Source organism: Ostreococcus lucimarinus, chromosome 6 (genome assembly GCF_000092065.1).
Source record: "Ostreococcus lucimarinus CCE9901 chromosome 6, complete sequence".
Classification (NCBI taxonomy): Eukaryota; Viridiplantae; Chlorophyta; class Mamiellophyceae; order Mamiellales; family Bathycoccaceae; genus Ostreococcus; species Ostreococcus sp. 'lucimarinus'.
The window spans coordinates 317,305-335,366 of NC_009360.1; the positions used below are offsets into that span (position 1 = coordinate 317,305).

At 58.5% G+C, this 18,062-nt stretch overlaps 11 protein-coding genes across 11 annotated transcripts; 3 read left to right on the forward strand and 8 right to left on the reverse strand.

Annotated features, from left to right (window-relative positions):
• Positions 1-965: 965 nt before the first annotated feature.
• OSTLU_41230 (predicted protein) lies at positions 966-1,937 on the reverse strand (the record flags this gene model as incomplete). The annotated part of the gene is made up of 1 exon (XM_001418406.1): positions 966-1,937. A coding segment is annotated over one exon (972 nt), but the record flags the coding sequence as incomplete, so codon positions are not given.
• A 563-nt stretch (positions 1,938-2,500) lies between these two features.
• On the reverse strand, positions 2,501-2,722 carry OSTLU_32131 (predicted protein; the record flags this gene model as incomplete). Its single annotated transcript, XM_001418407.1, has 1 exon — positions 2,501-2,722. One exon carries the CDS (start codon positions 2,720-2,722, stop codon positions 2,501-2,503), a length of 222 nt encoding a protein of 73 aa, XP_001418444.1.
• Positions 2,723-3,149: 427 nt separating this feature from the next.
• On the forward strand, positions 3,150-3,677 carry OSTLU_15754 (predicted protein; the record flags this gene model as incomplete). Its single annotated transcript, XM_001418178.1, has 1 exon — positions 3,150-3,677. The coding sequence occupies one exon, from the start codon at positions 3,150-3,152 to the stop codon at positions 3,675-3,677; it is 528 nt and encodes a 175-aa protein (XP_001418215.1).
• Positions 3,678-3,783: 106 nt separating this feature from the next.
• OSTLU_12614 (predicted protein) lies at positions 3,784-5,232 on the reverse strand (the record flags this gene model as incomplete). The annotated part of the gene is made up of 1 exon (XM_001418408.1): positions 3,784-5,232. One exon carries the CDS (start codon positions 5,230-5,232, stop codon positions 3,784-3,786), a length of 1,449 nt encoding a protein of 482 aa, XP_001418445.1.
• Positions 5,233-5,755: 523 nt separating this feature from the next.
• OSTLU_15756 (predicted protein) lies at positions 5,756-7,141 on the forward strand (the record flags this gene model as incomplete). Its single annotated transcript, XM_001418179.1, has 1 exon — positions 5,756-7,141. One exon carries the CDS (start codon positions 5,756-5,758, stop codon positions 7,139-7,141), a length of 1,386 nt encoding a protein of 461 aa, XP_001418216.1.
• Positions 7,142-7,143: 2 nt separating this feature from the next.
• Positions 7,144-8,055, reverse strand: OSTLU_41009 (predicted protein; the record flags this gene model as incomplete). Its single annotated transcript, XM_001418409.1, has 1 exon — positions 7,144-8,055. One exon carries the CDS (start codon positions 8,053-8,055, stop codon positions 7,144-7,146), a length of 912 nt encoding a protein of 303 aa, XP_001418446.1.
• A 67-nt stretch (positions 8,056-8,122) lies between these two features.
• On the reverse strand, positions 8,123-9,049 carry OSTLU_15757 (predicted protein; the record flags this gene model as incomplete). Its single annotated transcript, XM_001418410.1, has 1 exon — positions 8,123-9,049. One exon carries the CDS (start codon positions 9,047-9,049, stop codon positions 8,123-8,125), a length of 927 nt encoding a protein of 308 aa, XP_001418447.1.
• A 1,065-nt stretch (positions 9,050-10,114) lies between these two features.
• On the reverse strand, positions 10,115-10,447 carry OSTLU_10549 (predicted protein; the record flags this gene model as incomplete). The annotated part of the gene is made up of 1 exon (XM_001418411.1): positions 10,115-10,447. A coding segment is annotated over one exon (333 nt), but the record flags the coding sequence as incomplete, so codon positions are not given.
• Positions 10,448-11,061: 614 nt separating this feature from the next.
• OSTLU_15759 (predicted protein) lies at positions 11,062-11,900 on the forward strand (the record flags this gene model as incomplete). The annotated part of the gene is made up of 2 exons (XM_001418180.1): positions 11,062-11,064; positions 11,127-11,900. The coding sequence occupies 2 exons, from the start codon at positions 11,062-11,064 to the stop codon at positions 11,898-11,900; spliced, it is 777 nt and encodes a 258-aa protein (XP_001418217.1).
• Positions 11,901-12,091: 191 nt separating this feature from the next.
• Positions 12,092-12,631, reverse strand: OSTLU_8305 (predicted protein; the record flags this gene model as incomplete). The annotated part of the gene is made up of 1 exon (XM_001418412.1): positions 12,092-12,631. A coding segment is annotated over one exon (540 nt), but the record flags the coding sequence as incomplete, so codon positions are not given.
• Positions 12,632-12,827: 196 nt separating this feature from the next.
• OSTLU_32140 (VIC family transporter: calcium ion channel) lies at positions 12,828-17,955 on the reverse strand (the record flags this gene model as incomplete). Its single annotated transcript, XM_001418413.1, has 1 exon — positions 12,828-17,955. One exon carries the CDS (start codon positions 17,953-17,955, stop codon positions 12,850-12,852), a length of 5,106 nt encoding a protein of 1,701 aa, XP_001418450.1. The 3' UTR covers positions 12,828-12,849.
• Between the last annotated feature and the right edge of the window lie 107 nt (positions 17,956-18,062).

Here is an 18,062-nt window from a genome sequence, read left to right on the forward strand (position 1 = left end):
GTCTTTGAATTGGCAAAACACAGATAATTGAGCGTTCGCCGGAGGATGCCGACGGCGACGACGTCGCCGTACGATGGGAAGAAGACCGCCGCGTTGAACACATCTTGCTCTTGCGCCACCGAAACGTCGCCCTTCATGGCGGTCAAACGAGTGGCCATTCGTTCTGCGAAAGCGATAGATTCTTGGGTCGGGGATAGTCTGAAAAATCCAGCATCTGAGCTCACCACTCGACCGCCGTGCAAGAATCGACTCCAATCCATGGTAGGATCGTCGACGACGTGGTCGTATCCGTACGCAGAAGCATCGTCCCAACCATCGCTCGCGGACTCCAAATCAGAATCTCTGTAAAAGAATTTCGAAGGGTCATCAAGCAAGACGACTCGCGGATCGACGAAGACGACTCCGTGACCGTCTCGAAGAACGGCGTGAATGGCGTACCATTTGAGAGCAGCTTTCGAGAGCGGAGTCTTTTGCGACTTGCGGATCACAGTGGCGAGTCCGGCATCCCTCGCCGCTTTCGCGATGCTCTCATCATCTGTGACGACCATAGCTCGCTTTATCAATCTATTCTTCTCGATGCCGTGCTCTAGGAACAATCCAAACACTTCGGAGTCTTTGGCGTCCGCGACGACGATCATGGCATCGCCGTGCTCATCGAAAGTCAACTTGCTAGAAAGCACATCGCAGATTTCCTTCACAGTTTTCCTCAACTTTGAATCACTCCGGCACACACGCTCACTATCGCTGATGACGTGCAATTTTCGATCGAGTTTGTCCACTTTTCCATCCCACGCCGTCATAGGTTCGCACGTCTTTGCGCCCGCGCGCCCTTTCGTCCACGTCTTGCTTCCGATGAATCCATCATTAATGCTATGCAAGTGACCAGACTCCAGTTGAATAATAGACTTCAAGCCCTTATCGCAGCCAGTGATGCAGTCGAGCGACGACAACGGTGCGTCCTTGGTGTAATACGCGTGAACGAGCTTGATTTTGTTGTCCTTGTCCGTGTGATAGTTCGCGTGCATCGCCACCGGGCGATGATTCTCTCGCTGTAAAGGCTTCGAGTGACGAATGATTCGAAACATGACCTTGCTGTTCATGAAGCAAAACGGATCCATGACTCGCACTGTCGCCCCTGACGTCATGTGCGCGTCGCGACTCGCGAACCAGAGCTCAAGATTGTACCCGCTCTGGTCCCACAACTCTTCCGTTGCCAAGCGATGCGCCATGATTTTCATCAACCGCAAACTTGCTTCAGTGGCGCTCACGTACCACATGCCGCTATTGAGCGCGGCAACGCGAAATGATCCAGCGCGCCGCCGAGCCTCACCGAACGAAACATCGTCGATAGGCTGTAAGAATCCATTGGCTGAATCATTATCGAAGCCATCACTCATGCTTTCGATGTCGCTGTCGCGGTACAAGTAATCGAATGGGTTCTGCTGATACGTGACGTCTGTGTCGGTAAGCAGCACAGAACATCCTACGGCGACGAACTCTTGAATCAAAGCAAACTTCTTCGCGCTCACTTTGTGATTACCCATCACGGGATCTTCGTGAAAGTAATAGGGCACGCCCAGCTCATCCAAACGCTTTGTCAGCGGCTCGTCGAGCGCGATGACGAGAAAGTTTGGAACTTTCAACGCGATGAGCATTTCCAAGAATGGCGTCAAACCAGGCGCTTGCGAGTTCGCCACCGCGGCTAGTACTTCTCTGTTTTTCGCCACTCGTCGCAAAACTTCGCAAAGCGCCTCGCGTCCGTCGCAGTTCTGAGGCCACTCTTCAGAGTCGCGCGGAACGATGAAATCTAACGAGCGCGCGGAACCCCATATCCGTCTATTAATTCGCTTCGGTTCACACCTGTTCGGTCTTGAGTCATCCACGACGAACGCATCCGTTCTGCGCCCATTGATCGCTCGAAGCGCGAACGGTTCCATGAACGATGGCGCCGCCGCGACGTAGGAATCTTCGCTCGATGCGGCGGACGCGTTTGACGTTCGCTCTTCATTTCGTCGCTCGACGTGCGACGTGACCGTATCTGAAATGACCCGTGATGATGGCGATGGCGGTGGTGGCGACGGTAAAGGCGACGGCGGTGGCGGCGGTGGCGAGTTTTCCACCGGCGGTGGCGGCGGTGGCGGCGGTGGCGAGGTTTCCACCGGCGGGTCATCGTCCACGTGGACTTCGCGAAGTCGCGGCGATTCCTCCACCGCCGCGTTCGCCTCCTCCGCCGCTCGATCGCGTCTCTCGATAATCTCCTTCACCTCCGCGTCCACTCGAACATCCAACTCGCGTTTCACCATTTCGTCCCTCGTTCGTGCGTCGCTCGCCGCGCCCGCCATCGGTTCCCCCCTCAAAAGCGCCCCCCTCGTCGGATTCAATCGATACAAATCCACCCGCAACAGCGCGACGAGCGCGCCCAACGCGATCCCTTGCGTCAACACCCGAACCGCGCGACCCCGTCGCGTCGTCCAAAACGCCATCTTCGAATCCCTCGCGCTCACTTTTTCGATCCCAGCTCTCGCGCGATCCTCGTCCCGAGTTCAAACGCCAAGTCCACCGCCGCGTCGCTCGCGCGCAGCGTCCCCGCGCACAGCGTTCGCGCCGTCTCGTCCCGTATCCTCTCCGTCCTCACCTCGATCACCCCGTGCTTCGCACCGATCGACACGCACACCGCCGTCGCACCCAGCGTGTACAGCGTCGAGCTCAGCGCGCCGCGCATCAACCGCGATCGTTTCCTCGTTCGTTATCGTCGCGTCGACGCTGAATCGAATCGAATCGAATCGAGCTTTTCGCGCGCGCTCGCGTCGCGCGCGCTCGCGTCGCGCCGTCGTCGCGCGCGTTCGCGACTCGAGTCGCGGTCGCGCGCGTCGGTCTCGCTCTTCGCGCGCGCGCGTCGCGGTGTCGCGCCACTGCTCGACGCGATGCCGACGACGACGACGACGACGCGCGCGCGCGCGACGACGGCGCCGCGCGCGCGCGCGAAGACGATCGGCCGCGCGACGACGCGCGATGGGACGACGCGGTGCGGCGCGACGCGCGCGCGCGACGCGCGCGACGACGCGGTGTCGCGAAGACGCGCGCTGGCGCTCGCGTGCGGCGCGGTCGTCGCGCGGCCGATCGTCGCGCGCGACGACGCGGCGCGCGCGATGTTCAACGCGGACCTGGATAAACCCATCGAGGACGGGCCGCGCGCGATCGCGACGACGCTCGCGGCGAAGGCGGCGCTCGCGGACGTGCTGGCGCAGAACGACTTGTTTAGGGACACGTGCGAGGCGCCGGTGTTCGCGTGCGATTTGAGCCAGTTGAACGTGAAGACGTCGAGCCGGGTGAGCGGACCGCTGCGACGGTCGTTGCCGACGCTGAGCGAGATGTACGGGGCGGACCCGTACGCGGTGGATTCGGTGCTGCAAAACGTTTCGACGCTCGAGGCAATTTTTAAAGCCAACAACGCGAGAGTGAAGGTGGATTTCAAGGGAGGGCCGGAGATGATTGGGTTGATTAATCAAGGGTTGGAGGAGTTGTATAACGATTTGCCCGCGGATGCGCTCGCGGCGGGACGGGCGGTTTTCGAGGCGTGCGATTTGGCGGTCGACGCCACGGCGGAGGGAGATTTGGAGTGCCGCATCGCTCGCGCGGTGTCGCAGAACAAGCGTCCGAGCGGTGGGCAGTCTTAGATTTTTGGGGTAAGCAGCATTCGTAGGCGTAGTGATGATGTTATTTTTGTTTAATATTTTGTTTTATTCGAATGCCTCAATCGACGAGCGCTCTTCAATCGACCCGCTACGCGACGGTATAACTCGGCTTTGACAAATTGATGACCGTCGACTTGACCTTTGTCATGACGTTGATGCTATTGGTGATGCCTTGACTGCCGATGCCGGAGTCCTTAACGCCCTGAAACGGAAAATGGTCGGGCCCGCGCGCCGGCGGACCGTTGATTTGCACCGTGCCCGTTTCCATGGCGTCAGCCATCTGAATGGCGCGGTCGATGTCCTTTGTGAAGACGCATCCTTGCAAACCGAATCTCGACTTGTTTACGAGTTCGAGTGCTTCGGCGTCAGATTTGACGCGCACAACGGGGAGCACGGGACCGAACGGTTCTTCCCAGCAAATTTTCATATCGTGCGTGACGTTGTCGATCAAAAGAGGCCAGATCAAGTTGTCCTCTCGCCGCCACTCTTGGCAAAGCCTCGCGCCTTTGCTCTCTGCGTCGACGACCAAGGATTGAATGAAATCGGCTGAGCTCTTTGACACGACCGCAGTGATCGTGGCGTCGTCTTCTGGTTGACCAACAGTCATCTTTGCGATTTGTGCGTTCACCTTGCTAAGCAATTCATCGGCTACTTCTTCGAACACGGCGACGAGTTTCACCGCCGTACATCGTTGGCCGCTGTACGAGAAACCACCCTTCACGATGCTCTTCGCCGCTAAGTCCAAGTCGGCGTCGGGTAAGACGATGCAAGCGTCTTTACCGCCTAGTTCCGTTTGCAAAGCCACCATGCCCGCCTTTTGGGCGACGCGGATCCCAGTCTCGCCGCCCGTGAACGAAATCGCGTTGACTTCGGGATGCGTCGTGAGGTAGTCGCCGATTTCCCCGCCTCTTCCAGTCACCGCCTGGACGGTCCCGGCGGGAAATCCAGCCTTGAGGAAGCACTGAATCATGTGCAAAGTCGCCGTGCACCCTTGCGTCGGTGGCTTCACCACCACCGTGTTCCCCGCGATGAGCGCCGGCGCGATCTTTGAAACGCACAGGTTCACGGGGTAGTTGAAGGGCGGTATGCACAGGATGATCCCCACCGGAACCTTGCTCGCCATGCACAGCTTAGTGCGGTCGTTCCCCGGAAAACTATCGCTCATCAAAAGTTTCCCCTCCCCGAGCAATCTCACCCCCTCCTCGGCCGTGTAGTCGATTAAGTCAGCCGAGCGTTCTACCTCCACGCGCGCGTCCTTCGCCCCCTTCGCGACTTCCAAAACCAACGCCTCCGCCATCTCTCCCGCGTTCTCTCGCATCAGCGTCGCCGCTCGATGCAACAGCGCCGCTCTCGCGTGCAACGGCGTCCTCTGCCACGTCCTCTGCGCCTCTCGCGCCTTCGCGAACACCTCGTCCACCTCGCTCGTCGTGCACGCCTGAAACCGATTCGCCGGCGCGTTCGCCTTGCTCGGATTCAGCGCCTCGCACGTCGATCCCGACGCCGACGTCCGCCACGTCCCATCGACGCTGTATCGCATCGCCCGCGTCGTCGCGTCCCGCACGTCGTCGTAGAAGCGCGCCGTCGACATCCTCCTCGCGCGTCCCTCGTCCGGCGGCGCGCTCGCGACGACGCCCCGCGCGTCGCGCGTCGCGAGCGTCGCCGAGCGCGCGCGCGCGAGCGTTCGTGCGATGCGCGCGCGCGTCGACGCCGTCGTCGCCGTCGTCGTTCGCGCGTCGGCGCGCCGTTCGCGTCGACGTTTGACGATCGAGAGGGGCCTCGCGACGAAAAAGCGCGCGGGACGAAAACCGTAACTCTGACCGAGACGCGTCTCGTGCGGCAAGGTCAAGGAATCTTTCGAATGTCGTACGTACGTCATGCAGTCTTTGGCTTGCGAGCCTTTTTTGGTCTTATTTACTCGCGATCGACGCGATGGACGCGACGGCGCGACGCGACGGTAACAACGAGCGCGCGATGAAAAAACGGCTGGAGAAACGCACGATTCGTGGAAACGCGAAACGACGCGCGGGAGAGCGCGGCGGCGCGGGAGAGCGAGATCGACGATGAAGACGGTGGCGAGAAAAACGTCGGTGTGGTCGAACGCGCTCGCGGCGAGCGCGACGGTCGCGGACGCGACGACGGCGAGGGACGACGCGCGCGCGAAGGGTGCGAGTTTTGAGGCCCGAGGGGAGGACGAGGAGGCGCGCGTGCGACGGGCGGCGAGCGAATTGCGGGTGAAGTTGCTCGATGAGATCGTCAGAGGGGCGGCGAAGCGCGAGCCGAGCGATGAAGACGGGGTGAGGGGGTCGGAGGATGCGGACGCGCGACGAGCGAGACGCGCGGGGCGAGACGCGTTTCTCGCGGCGACGGCGAAGGATGGAGACGAAGACGAGGACGCGATCGCGCGGATGCGCGCGGCGGTGAATTTCGTCATGGGATTTTGCGCGGAGATTTTGCAACCGAGCGATGACGGCGGTTCGCCGGCGGTGATGCCGCCGCTCGGGACGCACGTCATTCTACGCGCCGACGTCGAGGCTGAAGGCGAGCGAAGCGTGTACTTTCAAGAGCAATGTTCTTACGATTTCGACGAAATACGCACCGCGGATCACTTCATCGACTATGAACGACAGTTTGTTCACGCGAGCGCCAAGGTTCAAACCGCGCCGCGGGTGTCAACATCCGGGTCTGTGATCGACGTCCACTTCGATTTGCCGAAGCCGAGCGACAGTTCGACCACGAACAATATTCGAGAAGGGAACTTTGTCGAAGTGCGCGGATGCTCTGGCCACCCGGATTACTTGGGACGGCGAGGCGAATGCAACAACAGTGGGGAAGTGTTTGAGTTCAATTTACCGTCGCTTCGCATCTCTGGTCTCGGTCGAGCGTACCCCGTCGCCGAAATCGTAGGCGAAGTGACTGTTCGAGGTTGTACGTCGGGATTGAAAACGTCGCTAAAGTTTCGACCGTTCGACGTGGAAACGTCGCCGTCGTTTCGAAACATCGTCAGCGGAACCATGGTTCGAAATAACACCGAGGTCAAACGATTGATTCTCGGCACTTGGGACACGCGGGTGTTGCTCGGCTGCATTTGCGAGGATCGTGACTCGCTCGACGACGTCTTGCACGCCGCGAGAGATTTCAAAGTCCCTCCGTTGACGACGGCGACGGGAGTCCGAAGTTTACTCCAAGCTCTCGAATCACCCGGAAGTATGTCCAACAAAAGACTATGGCAAACCATCGTGGAGGCGCTGCGCGTGGCGAATTTACACGAGCCTGAACGCTCCGTCGTGCAAGAAGTGCTCGGCGAACCGGCGACGGCGACGCGCGAGAAAATTGAAGAGGGCTCGACGATGGCTTATGAGCTCGCGGTCATAGTGGCGAACTCGCCTCCGCCGGATGCACCGCCGCCTTTACCCAGATACTGGTCTCCGCGAACGAAAAAGAATTAAAATTACACGTAGCGCCGAAGATTGCAAGCAAACCTTCCCTCTTTTCTCGCGGGTTGGATATCCACCACCTCCAAGCGACCTTTCCCGCGACACGAAACGACGTCTCCAGCGCTCAGATCGTACCGTCCCTTCTTCACCTCCTTCCAATTCACCTTGACGTCTCCAGATTCTACGTGCGCGACGAATTTCGATCTCGACATCCTAAATCCCGCGCTCCCGAGAGCGTCCAATCTCGTGCTAGACTCGGAGGAGAAAATGTCCTCCACCTTTGGTTCGGGAACTTTTAACTCCGACGCGTCCACCTCGCGGGCTTCTACCTTCACCGTTCGCACCGAAGTCAACGCCGTGCTTAAAAACTCAGCCATCTCGGGCGACACCATCACGTCGGCGCCCCGCTCTCCGGTGACGACGATGTCTCCGACTTTTTCTCGTTTAATGCCAGTTCCCAGAATTGCGCCTAAAAAATCTCTATGCGTCGCGGCGTCGAACATAAAATTCCCCTGCACCCTCAACACGCGCACGGTGTCGCGAATCTCCTCCTCATCGACGCTGTCCGCGCGCGCGATCGTCGCGCGTCGTCGCTCCGCGGACGCAAAGCCGCCCCACGCTCGAACTTCCACTTCGTCCCCACACACCGCGCGCACCGCGTTCTCCACCGAATGCAGCGCGCCTGGGTCGAGAAACTCGATCGTCTCCACCGTCCATCGATCTCGCACGCGCTCGGCGCGCTCGACGGCGCGTTTGACGACGTCTCGGTGCTCGGGCTCGGCGTGACGCAAGATGACTTCGACGTCGAGCGGCGCCGCGCTCGGCGTCGAGATGCGCCGCGCGCGCGCGCGCGAAGTCGGCTGCGACGTTCCCGCGCGAACGAGCGCGCGCGCGAGCGGGGCGTGGCGCGCGACGACGCCGCGCATCTCGAAGTGAGGACGGACCGCGACGACGCCGGGACAACGCGCGATGATTACATTAAATAGTGATCGCTCACGACACGTTCGGGGCGGTGTTGAGACGAACGACGCAATCGTATACCTCAGCACCGAGACGCCGAGCGTTGATCTCGCTCTTGACCATGGCTAAAGAGAGGACGTCCACGCCCGGTGACATGTACGAGGCGGCGTTCCAGTTGGATTCGAGCGAACGACCCATGCCGTCGAGGACGACGAGCCAATCGTTTTCGCGCACGCTGGCGCCGTTGACGTACGAAGCGAGATCTTGGGAGACCCTGGAAAAGTCGAGCAGGGTGGAAGTGGCGCCGGAGGGTAAGCATTGGACTCGGCCCTCGTCGACGAGCGCGCGCAGGGTGTCGTCGGATTTGACGCACGAGGACACGAACCGGCGCAATTCGTCAAACGTGATGTCGTTCAACGCCGCGGTGGTGTTCGCCACGAGCGCGACGTGGGTGTCGGCGTTCAAGGATGCGAGGTAACGCGCCAAGAGAACCATGCCCATGGTGTCGGCGCCCGCGTTATCGCAGAAAATCAACACGCGCTTCCACGGCGCGCCGCTTCGCAAGCGCGCGTCGATTTCTTCAAAACTATCAAATTTCCACCCACTCTCCGGTCGTAACACCTTCTCCTGTGCCTTGGCAAACGTCGCAAACAGTTGGCTGGCGTCCAAGTTGAATCGTTTCTGCTCGTCCTCGGGGTAGTCGCACACCGCCTGCTCGGTGTCGCAAAACGCCACGTTTTGCACCGCCGCCGCCGCGCCGGCGTCGAATAGATTACCCGCCAGCGCCGCTTCGATCACCAAACGCAACCGCCCTCGCGCATCGCTCACACCATCCACCGCTCGACACATCTCCGGATACAACGCCAAACAAATCTCGTTCTCGTTCGCCTTCAACCCCATAAACATATCCTCGAGCCCGCACGATCGAAGCAGGCGCTCCTTCTCCTCCACCATATCCATCAGCGTGTCCCCGACCCCTCGCGCGCTCGCCACGCCCTCGTCCCGCTCGATCGCGGATAATAAATATTTTTCGTACGCCCTCTCGAACGCCTCGTACTTTTCGATGTAGGACGCGTCTTCGTTCAGGTGCGCGCGCGTTCGCTCCGCGTTCGCCACGTGACTCGGAAACTGTCCGAGCAGCAGCGCCACCCACGCCTCGCGCGCGTCTCGCGAGCGCTCGCACGCGTCGCACACGCCCGGCGAGACGTGTGAGTACGCTTTATCGGCGCTCAGCAGCGGCAGCGGGGTCGTGCGCGCGTCGGTCGCGAGCGCTCGGGACTTTATCCAGCGAGCTCGGGACGGCGAACTCGACGTCGACGACGCGCGGTGCGTCGCGCGTTCGCGTCCGTCGCGCGCGAGAGCGAGCGCGGAGGATTGGTTCGCGAGCGCGCGCATGGTGACTCGCGAGGACGCGCGCGCGTGTGAGGCGAAGTCGGCGAGCGGGACGGCTTGGTGCTGCTATTGCAAAGCGCCGATGACTTGCTGGACCACGAGGCGCTTGATCGTGATGGCGACTATGGCGAAAACCAGCGCCCAAGCGGTGGTATCGAGTTGTTGCTTCGTTTTCGCGAGCTCTTGCGCGCGGCGCGCGAGGCGATCTTCGCGTTCGGTTTCGTTCGGCGGCGTCACGGGTCGCGGCGGATCCTCGTCGTTCTCGTCCTCGCGCTCGTCCTCGCGCTCGTCCTCGCGCGCGACGTCTTCGGCGCGCATCGCGCGCGACGGTTCGACACCCACATCGTTCCCATCGTCCCCTTCGACCGTCGAGACGTCGTCCTCGGACGCGCGCGAGCGTAAACCACCCTCCGAAGTCGCTTCGTCTTCGACGTCGTCTTCGTTCGCGTCGTCGTCTTCGATCGCGTTCTCCGACCGCGCCCCACCCTCGCTCGCGCTCGCCCCATCGTCTCCCGCATCCTTCACCGATTCCATCGCCATCACCGCCTCCATCCTCGCCAGCATCCGTTCGTGCACGCTCGCGCTCAGCGCCCGTCGCTTTTCGTTTCCGTGCGCAAACGTCGGCTCGCTCGCTCGCCAGCTCGCCTCCGCCAGCTCTCGCCTGACGTCGTCGCTCCAATCCAGCGATCCCACCGCGCCCTCCGGCGGCGTCGGGAAAAACGCCCGCATCGCCGTCAGCGCCGCCCGTATCGACCAGCTCGGCTGCCACTGCTTCGGGTGATGCTGCGAGATGCTCAGGCAAATCTTCGTCCCCGTCTCGAATCGTCCGTTCGCCGTCAGCAGCACGAACGACGGCGGCTTGAACGGGTACTCCGGCGGCAGCAGTATCCGTCCGTGGTATATCCCGCGCTCGAACGCCGTTCGCGGCGGTCCGAAGACGGCGAAGTGAAACTCGAAGATGTCATCCTCGCACGGCTCGGCGATGAACGCCTCGAGCGCCGTCGCCTCGGCGCGCAGTTCGCGGATCTCGCGCAGGATGCGCTTGACGCTCGGCGTGTTGGCGTTGAAGCGCGCCGCCGTCGAAGACGCGGACGACGTCGAGGCGTCGACGGACATCGACGCGCGGCACCGTGACGCGCGGGACGGTGCGACGCGAGCCGACGTCATGGCGACCGCCGACGCGACCGCCGCGGCGCCGCGCGCGGTCGGGGAGATCGTCCGCGGCGTCGTGCGCGCGGTGCGCGCGTTCGGGGTGTTCGTGCGCGTCGACGGCGACGACTCGGGGAAAGACGCGCTGATGCACCGGGACGACTGCGGGAACGACGCGACGTTCTCGCGCGACGACGACGACGAGGCGATAAAACACGCGCTGGAGTACTTTTATCCGGTCGGACATCGCGTGTGGGGGAAGGTGACGAGCGTGAGGGAGGACGAGAGGAAGCCGGGGACGTGGAGGGTGGCGCTGGACGCGAGCGTCGTGGACCAGGCGACGGGGGAGGATTTAGATCCCACGGGAGCGAAGACGCGGGAAAAACGAGGCACGAGGGACGGTGATCGACGCGCGGGAGGCGCGGGGGCGGATGGTGGGGCGCCGAGGTTCGGGGGGGGCGGGGGGGGCGGCGGCGGACCGGCGTTTCATCCCGAGTTGCACAAGGTGTACAGAGGTAAGGCTCGAACGGTGAAACCGGTGGGGGTGTTCGTCGATATTCGAGGGTTTCGTCGCGGTGGATTAGTGCACCGGACGCAGATCTCGCAGTATTTGGACGTGCCCAGGGACGTGGATGACGAGGAAAAGATTCGCGTCATTTCCGGCGTCGTGGCGGAGGGCGACGACGTTTGGGTCAAGGTCGTGGACGTCGAGACCACGGACGGGGCGCCTCCTCGCGTGAGTTTATCGATGAAGAACGTGGATCAGGGCAACGGCGAGGATTTGGATCCGAACAACTTGAATTACGAACCGCCGTTTCGCGGCGGCGGCGGCGGCGGCGGCGGCGGGTATCGCCCCGTCGGCGCGGATGCAGGGCAAACGGTGCAAGCGGGCGCGATCCGTTGGGGACATCACGCTGGCGATGTGAAACAATACGGCAGCGGCGGGAAGCAGTATGAACTTCTCCTCGAAGGCGAGGGAGACGTCATCGGCGGGAACGAGGACGCACCGCCCAGCGGTTTGAGATTCGGCACTGGTGACTTTGTCAGTCGACTTCGCGCCGCGGGTGGCTCGCCCACGCGCGTTCGCGATGGTAGCGATCGGGATTTAAAGAAACCGAAGAAGGAGAGGAAGGAAAAGAAGGAAAAGAAGGAGAAAAAGAGTAAAAAACACAAAAAGTCTTCGAGAAAGCGCAGTCGACGCGATTACTCGAGCGACGATTCGTCTTCGAGCGACTCGTATTCCCGCTCTCGTTCTCCACGACGACGATAGAATAGATGTTCGTAATAAATCAGATTCACGTTGAACTTTGCGTTGGTGCAGCTATTGCTACTTCGCACCATGCGTCCTAAACGCGCGTCCCATCAAAGCTCTTGCTTGGCCGCTTTCTTCGCTTTCGACCTTCGCTCCTTCTTCTTGGGCGGTTCAACTCGTTTCGACTCCTTCTCTTCGTCGTCGTAGAAATCGTGATCTTTAGGCTCTTCCTCGGAGAAGTCAACGGATTCATCGCACGCCTTGGAGACGTTGCGACACAAAAACTCCTCGACGTTCGACTCCGCGTCCAATCTCTCCTCGAGCACGGCGGCCTGCAACGCCTCCTCCGACTCCTCGATCACGCGGTGGCAGTACCCTAGAATTTCCGTTTTCATCTGCTTCCCTCGCGCGTGACGAATCTTCTTCACCGGATTCGGCGGGATTCGCCACCGATTCGTTTCCTCGTGGAGCTGATACTTTCCCACCCTGCTCGGCTCGTCGCAGACGCCGTCGAGCAGCTCGACGAACCGCAGCTCGCTCACTTTATACGAGATCCTCTTGCCGTATCGGCGCCCGCGCGAGTCCAATCGACCGCGCATGTCCACGACTTTCCCGTCCGCGCTCTCGGCGTCTTCGCGCAGGGCCTTGGCGAGGGATTTACCGACGGCGCGGCACGCGCTGCACTTCGCTTCGATGGCTTCGGCGGTCGACGACGCGCGCGCGACGACGAGGGCGAGCGCGAGCGCGAGCGCGAACGCGCGCGCGCGGAGCGATCGCGATCTCGCGCGGGGCGCCGACGCGCGCATGGTGTAAACGCCGCAGCGCGCGGACGCGCGCGGACCAGAGAATGAGGGCTCGATCGAAGCATCTTGCGCGCGGAGACTAGGGGTACGTCGGAGATTGTACAACCGCGAATGTATATTAAGAGCGTGCGGATACTTGCGTGCTACTGCTGATGCTAGAAAGGTTAAATATTTGCGTCGGGCGCAGACGCAGCCGCGCGGGCTCGCCGCGCGCGGAATCGACGCTGAAGTTTTAAGACGACGAGCATGACGCTCATGGAAATTGGCTTGCCGTCGAGATCAAACAATTCGTTCTCGTCGCCTTCTTCTGCGATTTCCATCTCGCGAATGGACGCAAAAGAGTCCCCGCGAAGTTCATCGGCGGCTTGTTCTTTGCGAGAAAGTTCTCTGACGAGAGTCGCTCTTCGACGGACTTTGTTTCGAAGTCTCAAGAGAGAAGCCCGTTTGGCGTTTCTCCGATCCTCCTCGAGTTCGCGGCGAATTTCGAGCGGGAGGTAGTTGAGATCCACACCCATAGCCTTGGCCGTAAAAGCCTGCAAGAGCTCGGTGTAATGAAGAAACCTCGACCCTCCTTGTAGATTGAGCGATCGAACGTGGTTGAGCATGCCCAAGTCAGTGACGCGCTTGCCCTTCAAACCCAATGGTTTTGGCGTGGCGAGAATGATGGCCTTTACGTCGATCGCGCTGACGAAACCGGTGAGATCTGGGTCGAACTTTTTCCAAACTCTGCGGAAAGCCTTGACGTCTTCAGGAGTCACGTTCTCATTCTCAGCTTCCTTTCTACTCATCGAATAGTTATCGAGCACGACAGCGATGAGTAAGTTGAGAATAATGAACGAAGAGAAAGCGACAAAGCTGACAAAGTAAACTGGAGCGACGGCGGTGCCGCAACACGTCCCGATGGCGCAATCGAAAGAAGCGTCGCAGTTTTTCTTGTTCATGCAATCATTCATGATCTCTTGCCACCCCTCGCCGGTCAACATCCGCAAAAGCGTGGAGAGGGAATTTCCAAAAGTTTTGAAGTTTGCGTGCCTATTGAGCGCTTCGCCATACGCGAGACGCCCGAAGACTTGTGTGCCTAATATGGCGTATATAAAAAACAGCAGCGCCAACAACAGAGATATGTTGCCGAGCGCAGGAATTGTCATCACCAGCGTCTGGAACAACGTGTTCAATGATTTCCACTTTTTCACCATACGGAAAACTCTGCAGATGCGCAGAGCGCGGAACGCGCTAGATCCCGTTCCCGACTGCAAAATTGCACCCAAGATGGACGTTACGACGATGATAAAGTCGAACACATTCCAACCGGATGAAAAGTAACGTCGCGGGTACAGCGCGCCAATTTTCATCATCGCTTCAACTGCAAACGCAGCCGTGAAGATGTAGTTCAACACATCCAATGCAAACTTCTTTGAGGAGCTGTCGTGATCCGTCTCCGTCATGAGCACCACGGTGTTAATGAAGATGATAACCATGATGCTCGCATCAAATCTTGTGTCGTTGATCAATTGGAAGAGCTTTGCGCGCCACTTTTGATGAGGCGGTCTTCTGAAAAATGATTGTCGAGCGGTGAAGTTCCTGTTGCGCTGCTGAGCAACCCACCTTGCCTGTGACTCGCTCATAATGGTGCGCGTCAGCGACGTCGTCGATATCTTCAAAAAGTTGTCGATGACGATACCGATGCACATATTGAACAAGAAGAAGTTCGACAGAACGATAAAAATGAGGAAATACCACGTCGCGACTGGAGTACGATCTCGCACGGGCGCCACATCCGTGCCCACGGCGTCAGCTGCGTTGAACATAGTCACTGTCCACCCTTCGCCAGACGTCGTCTCAAACAACGTGAGCATTGCTCGTGGGAAAGAGTCAAAGTTGCTGTCAGCACTCTCCCAATCTCGAGTGACATAAACCGCAGATGTGTAGCTGCCAGTGCATGCAGATTCGGTCGTTTTGGTGTAGTCGTTGCACGAAGACGTTATGACATCCCAAGTCCGCACACTCGTGCCGTTTGACCAAGAATCGACGCACGCCGATTTAGTGAGAATCGTGGGATCGGAGCAACTTTTAAACTTACCCATGAACAACGACATTCCTGCGATAGCAAATATGATCCACACAATCAACGATACCAGAAGCACGTACACGAGACTCGGAAGCGATGCAATGAGCGCGTTGATTACCACTTTTAACCCTTGTACTCGCCCGAGAAGTCGAAGCGGTCGCAAAACGCGCAAAGTACGTAACGCACGAACCCATTTAAGATCCGCGCTGGATCCGAGACCCATACCGAGCAATCCGAAAAACACGATAGTGCCATCGAGAACGTTCCACGGGTTCTTCAAGTACGAGTACTTATCGGCGTTGAACATGCCTAACGCGATCCACTTCATCAACAACTCCACCACAAATGCAGAAGTGAAACAGTAATCAAGAATTTCTGCTCTCTCCTCAAAGTTTGGATTGTCCATATTCTCTGGCGTCTCCCAACACATGGTTATACTCGAGGCAATGATCAACATAAGAATGAACCAGTCAAATCGCCTGTCGTCCGCGATCGCGAAGCACGCTTTACGGACTGGGTGCGATGGCTTGAACAATCCAAAAAAGCTGCTTTGTTCAAACTTAGTGAGCGGAACTTTACTAAGCGCCCCTGGCTGCTTCTTCTGCATGTCCTTCGGACTCATAATGACGCTGGTTGTCTCAGCGCTACTTTCTTCCTCAATCATCTTTCTGGCTCGCTGCAATCTCAAATTTTCAACTTTAGCCGCTGCTTTTCTCTTCTCTCTCTTCAGCAATTCGTGGGCAAAATGTGCAAATCTCGTCGCAGTTTGGGATGGCTCATTATTTGCGCTATCATTCGACTCACGACTACGGACACTGTCCGATTTAGTCATTCGCATCCCAGCAAACACGCCAAAGATACTTTGTTTCTTCGCAGCCCTACTCTCTTGCAGTTGCTCTTGCAGGACTTCTTTGCGATTGTCAAAGTTGCTCAGCAAGATGGCGATGAGCGAGTTGAGAATGATAAAGTCGCCCAGAATGAGGACGACCACGAAATACAGAAGAGCGACTTTCGCGGTGGTGAACATGGTGTCATACATCACTAATGGCCAATCCTCGTGCGTGATGACTTGCACGACAGTAATAATAGCGTTGTTGAAGGTGTCAAAGTTCGACCGCGGCTTTGGGTCAATCTTACAGTAATTGCCGCCAAAAAGTTGCATCCCGACGAGCGCAAAAATCAAAACAAATAGACACAAAATCGCTAGAAAACTCGATAAATCGACCAGAGTCTTCCAAATTGTTTTAAGCGTGCTCTGTAGAGACTGCCACGTTCGCATCAACTTGAGGATTCGGAAAACTCGGAGCGCGCGAAGGACGGTGAATTTTGACTTGCCTTCACCTCCATTCAAGCCGAGTTCAATACAAGACACGAGCACAATCCCCGCATCCAACCAATTCATGCGATCACGCACGTACTCAGGTATACCAAGCGCTACGACTTTAATCAATAATTCAAACATGAAAATCGCAGTAAACGCCAGATTCGCGTTTTCCAGCGCCTCTGAGTAACTGTTAGACATGCCGTCGTATTCCATCGCGAGCACGAGTGTGTTCAACAAAATACTGAAGTTGATGACCATGAAGAAAAAATCACCATCCACGAACTTCCGCGCACGTGGTTGTACGAAGTTCTTTATTCTGACGAGTTGCGTTTTGATCCACTCGAGAGTTTGACTGCGTTTGTGGCGCACGACGGACGCGCTCATTGCTTCTCCTAACCCGTCATTCGTGGCACTTTCTGAGCGTGATAGCGCCTGGATAGCTCTTTCGAAGGTGGAGAAGCTCCCACTCGAGACTCTTTGCAACTCATCCATAATATTCGCGTCGTAAACCATGGTGATGATGGCGAGTGCCAAGTTCAATATCACGAACGATCCAAAAAATATCACGGGCAGGAACCACATCACGACCGCAGGCGATACTGAATCTATGAGGTCTAACATCACGGGCGACCAATACTCGAGGGTTATCGTCTGGAAGATCACGAGCCAAGACCACCAGACGCTATCGAAACTCGCGTATCCATAGTTTGGATTTTCGTGATCTAAACACTCTTGGCCGCTGGGGCACTGCCACGCGGCTTGGGCGGTGGTTCCACATGCTTGATCTTCGTTCTTTTTCAGCAAAACTGCGTCACCAGAAGCGCGTTTGATGCATCGTACGTATTCTTGCGCCGTGTAACTCTCGCACGGCACGCTTGGCGGAAGTACATCGAAGCACCGTGTTCTCATCTTTCCGGCAAAGAACTGCACGCCAATGATACCGAAAATGCAGAAGAATAGCAAAAAGAATACAATCACGTTCGCAAGAAGTGGTAGAGACTTCAACATTGTCTCGATCAGCAATCGAAGCGATGGGAACATGCTAATCGTTCGCAGCGGACGCAGAATTCGCACTGTTCTTAAGGTGGACACGTTTGACCCCATATCGCCTGGCAGGAGGGCGACGACGGACACGATGACAATGCCAAAGTCCATCACGTTCCACGAGTCGCGTAAATACGCCCCCGAGTTTTTTGTATTCAATTTACCCACCACACCGAACGCTATCATCTTCAGCAACGCCTCGAGGGTGAATAAAATAGTGAACGTGAGTTCGCTCCGCTCCGCCGCGTCGTTCCTCGCCCCTCGCGTGGCAAACTGCCCGCACCCTCTACCCTCCAAGCGCTCGGGTTCGCTGAGGCACAGCAAAATCGTATTCGCAGCGATAATCAGCAGTACGATCCAATCAAACTCGTGTCTCTCGACGAGCTGAATGCAAAACTTGCGAATCGGGTTCTCCGCCCCGAACACCCCGAACGACTTTTCAGCGTAAATCTTCCCACTCACTCCCACGACTAAGCTATCCTCGCCCTCGATCGACGCATTTCCCGACGCTGACTCTTGCCTCGCCGCACTCACGTTCGCACTTCGTTCTTTCCCACTCTTCGTGTGTTCGCCCAAGCGATGATAAATGTCCACCAATTGTTCGCCTCGTTCGTCTCGCTCGCCGTCGTCGTCGCTTGAGTGGGAATCTCTCGCCCCGTCCCGATCGATGCCGTAATACGATCCATCATCACCATCACCCTCATCGTCGGAATCGTCGCTCGAGCACGGCGCCGGTCCCGCGCGCGTCGCCGCTCCCGCGCGCCGCGTTTCGTCCTCCGTCTCGCGCTCGCCGCTCGAATTCCCATCGCTCGAATCCGCGCTCCCGTGTCGCATCACCAGCTCCGCGAACGCGACGGACGACAGCGACGCCCCCCCGCTCGCGCGTCTTCGTCCCTCGCGCGCGTTTTGCGACGCATCGCGCGCGACGAACGCACCGATCG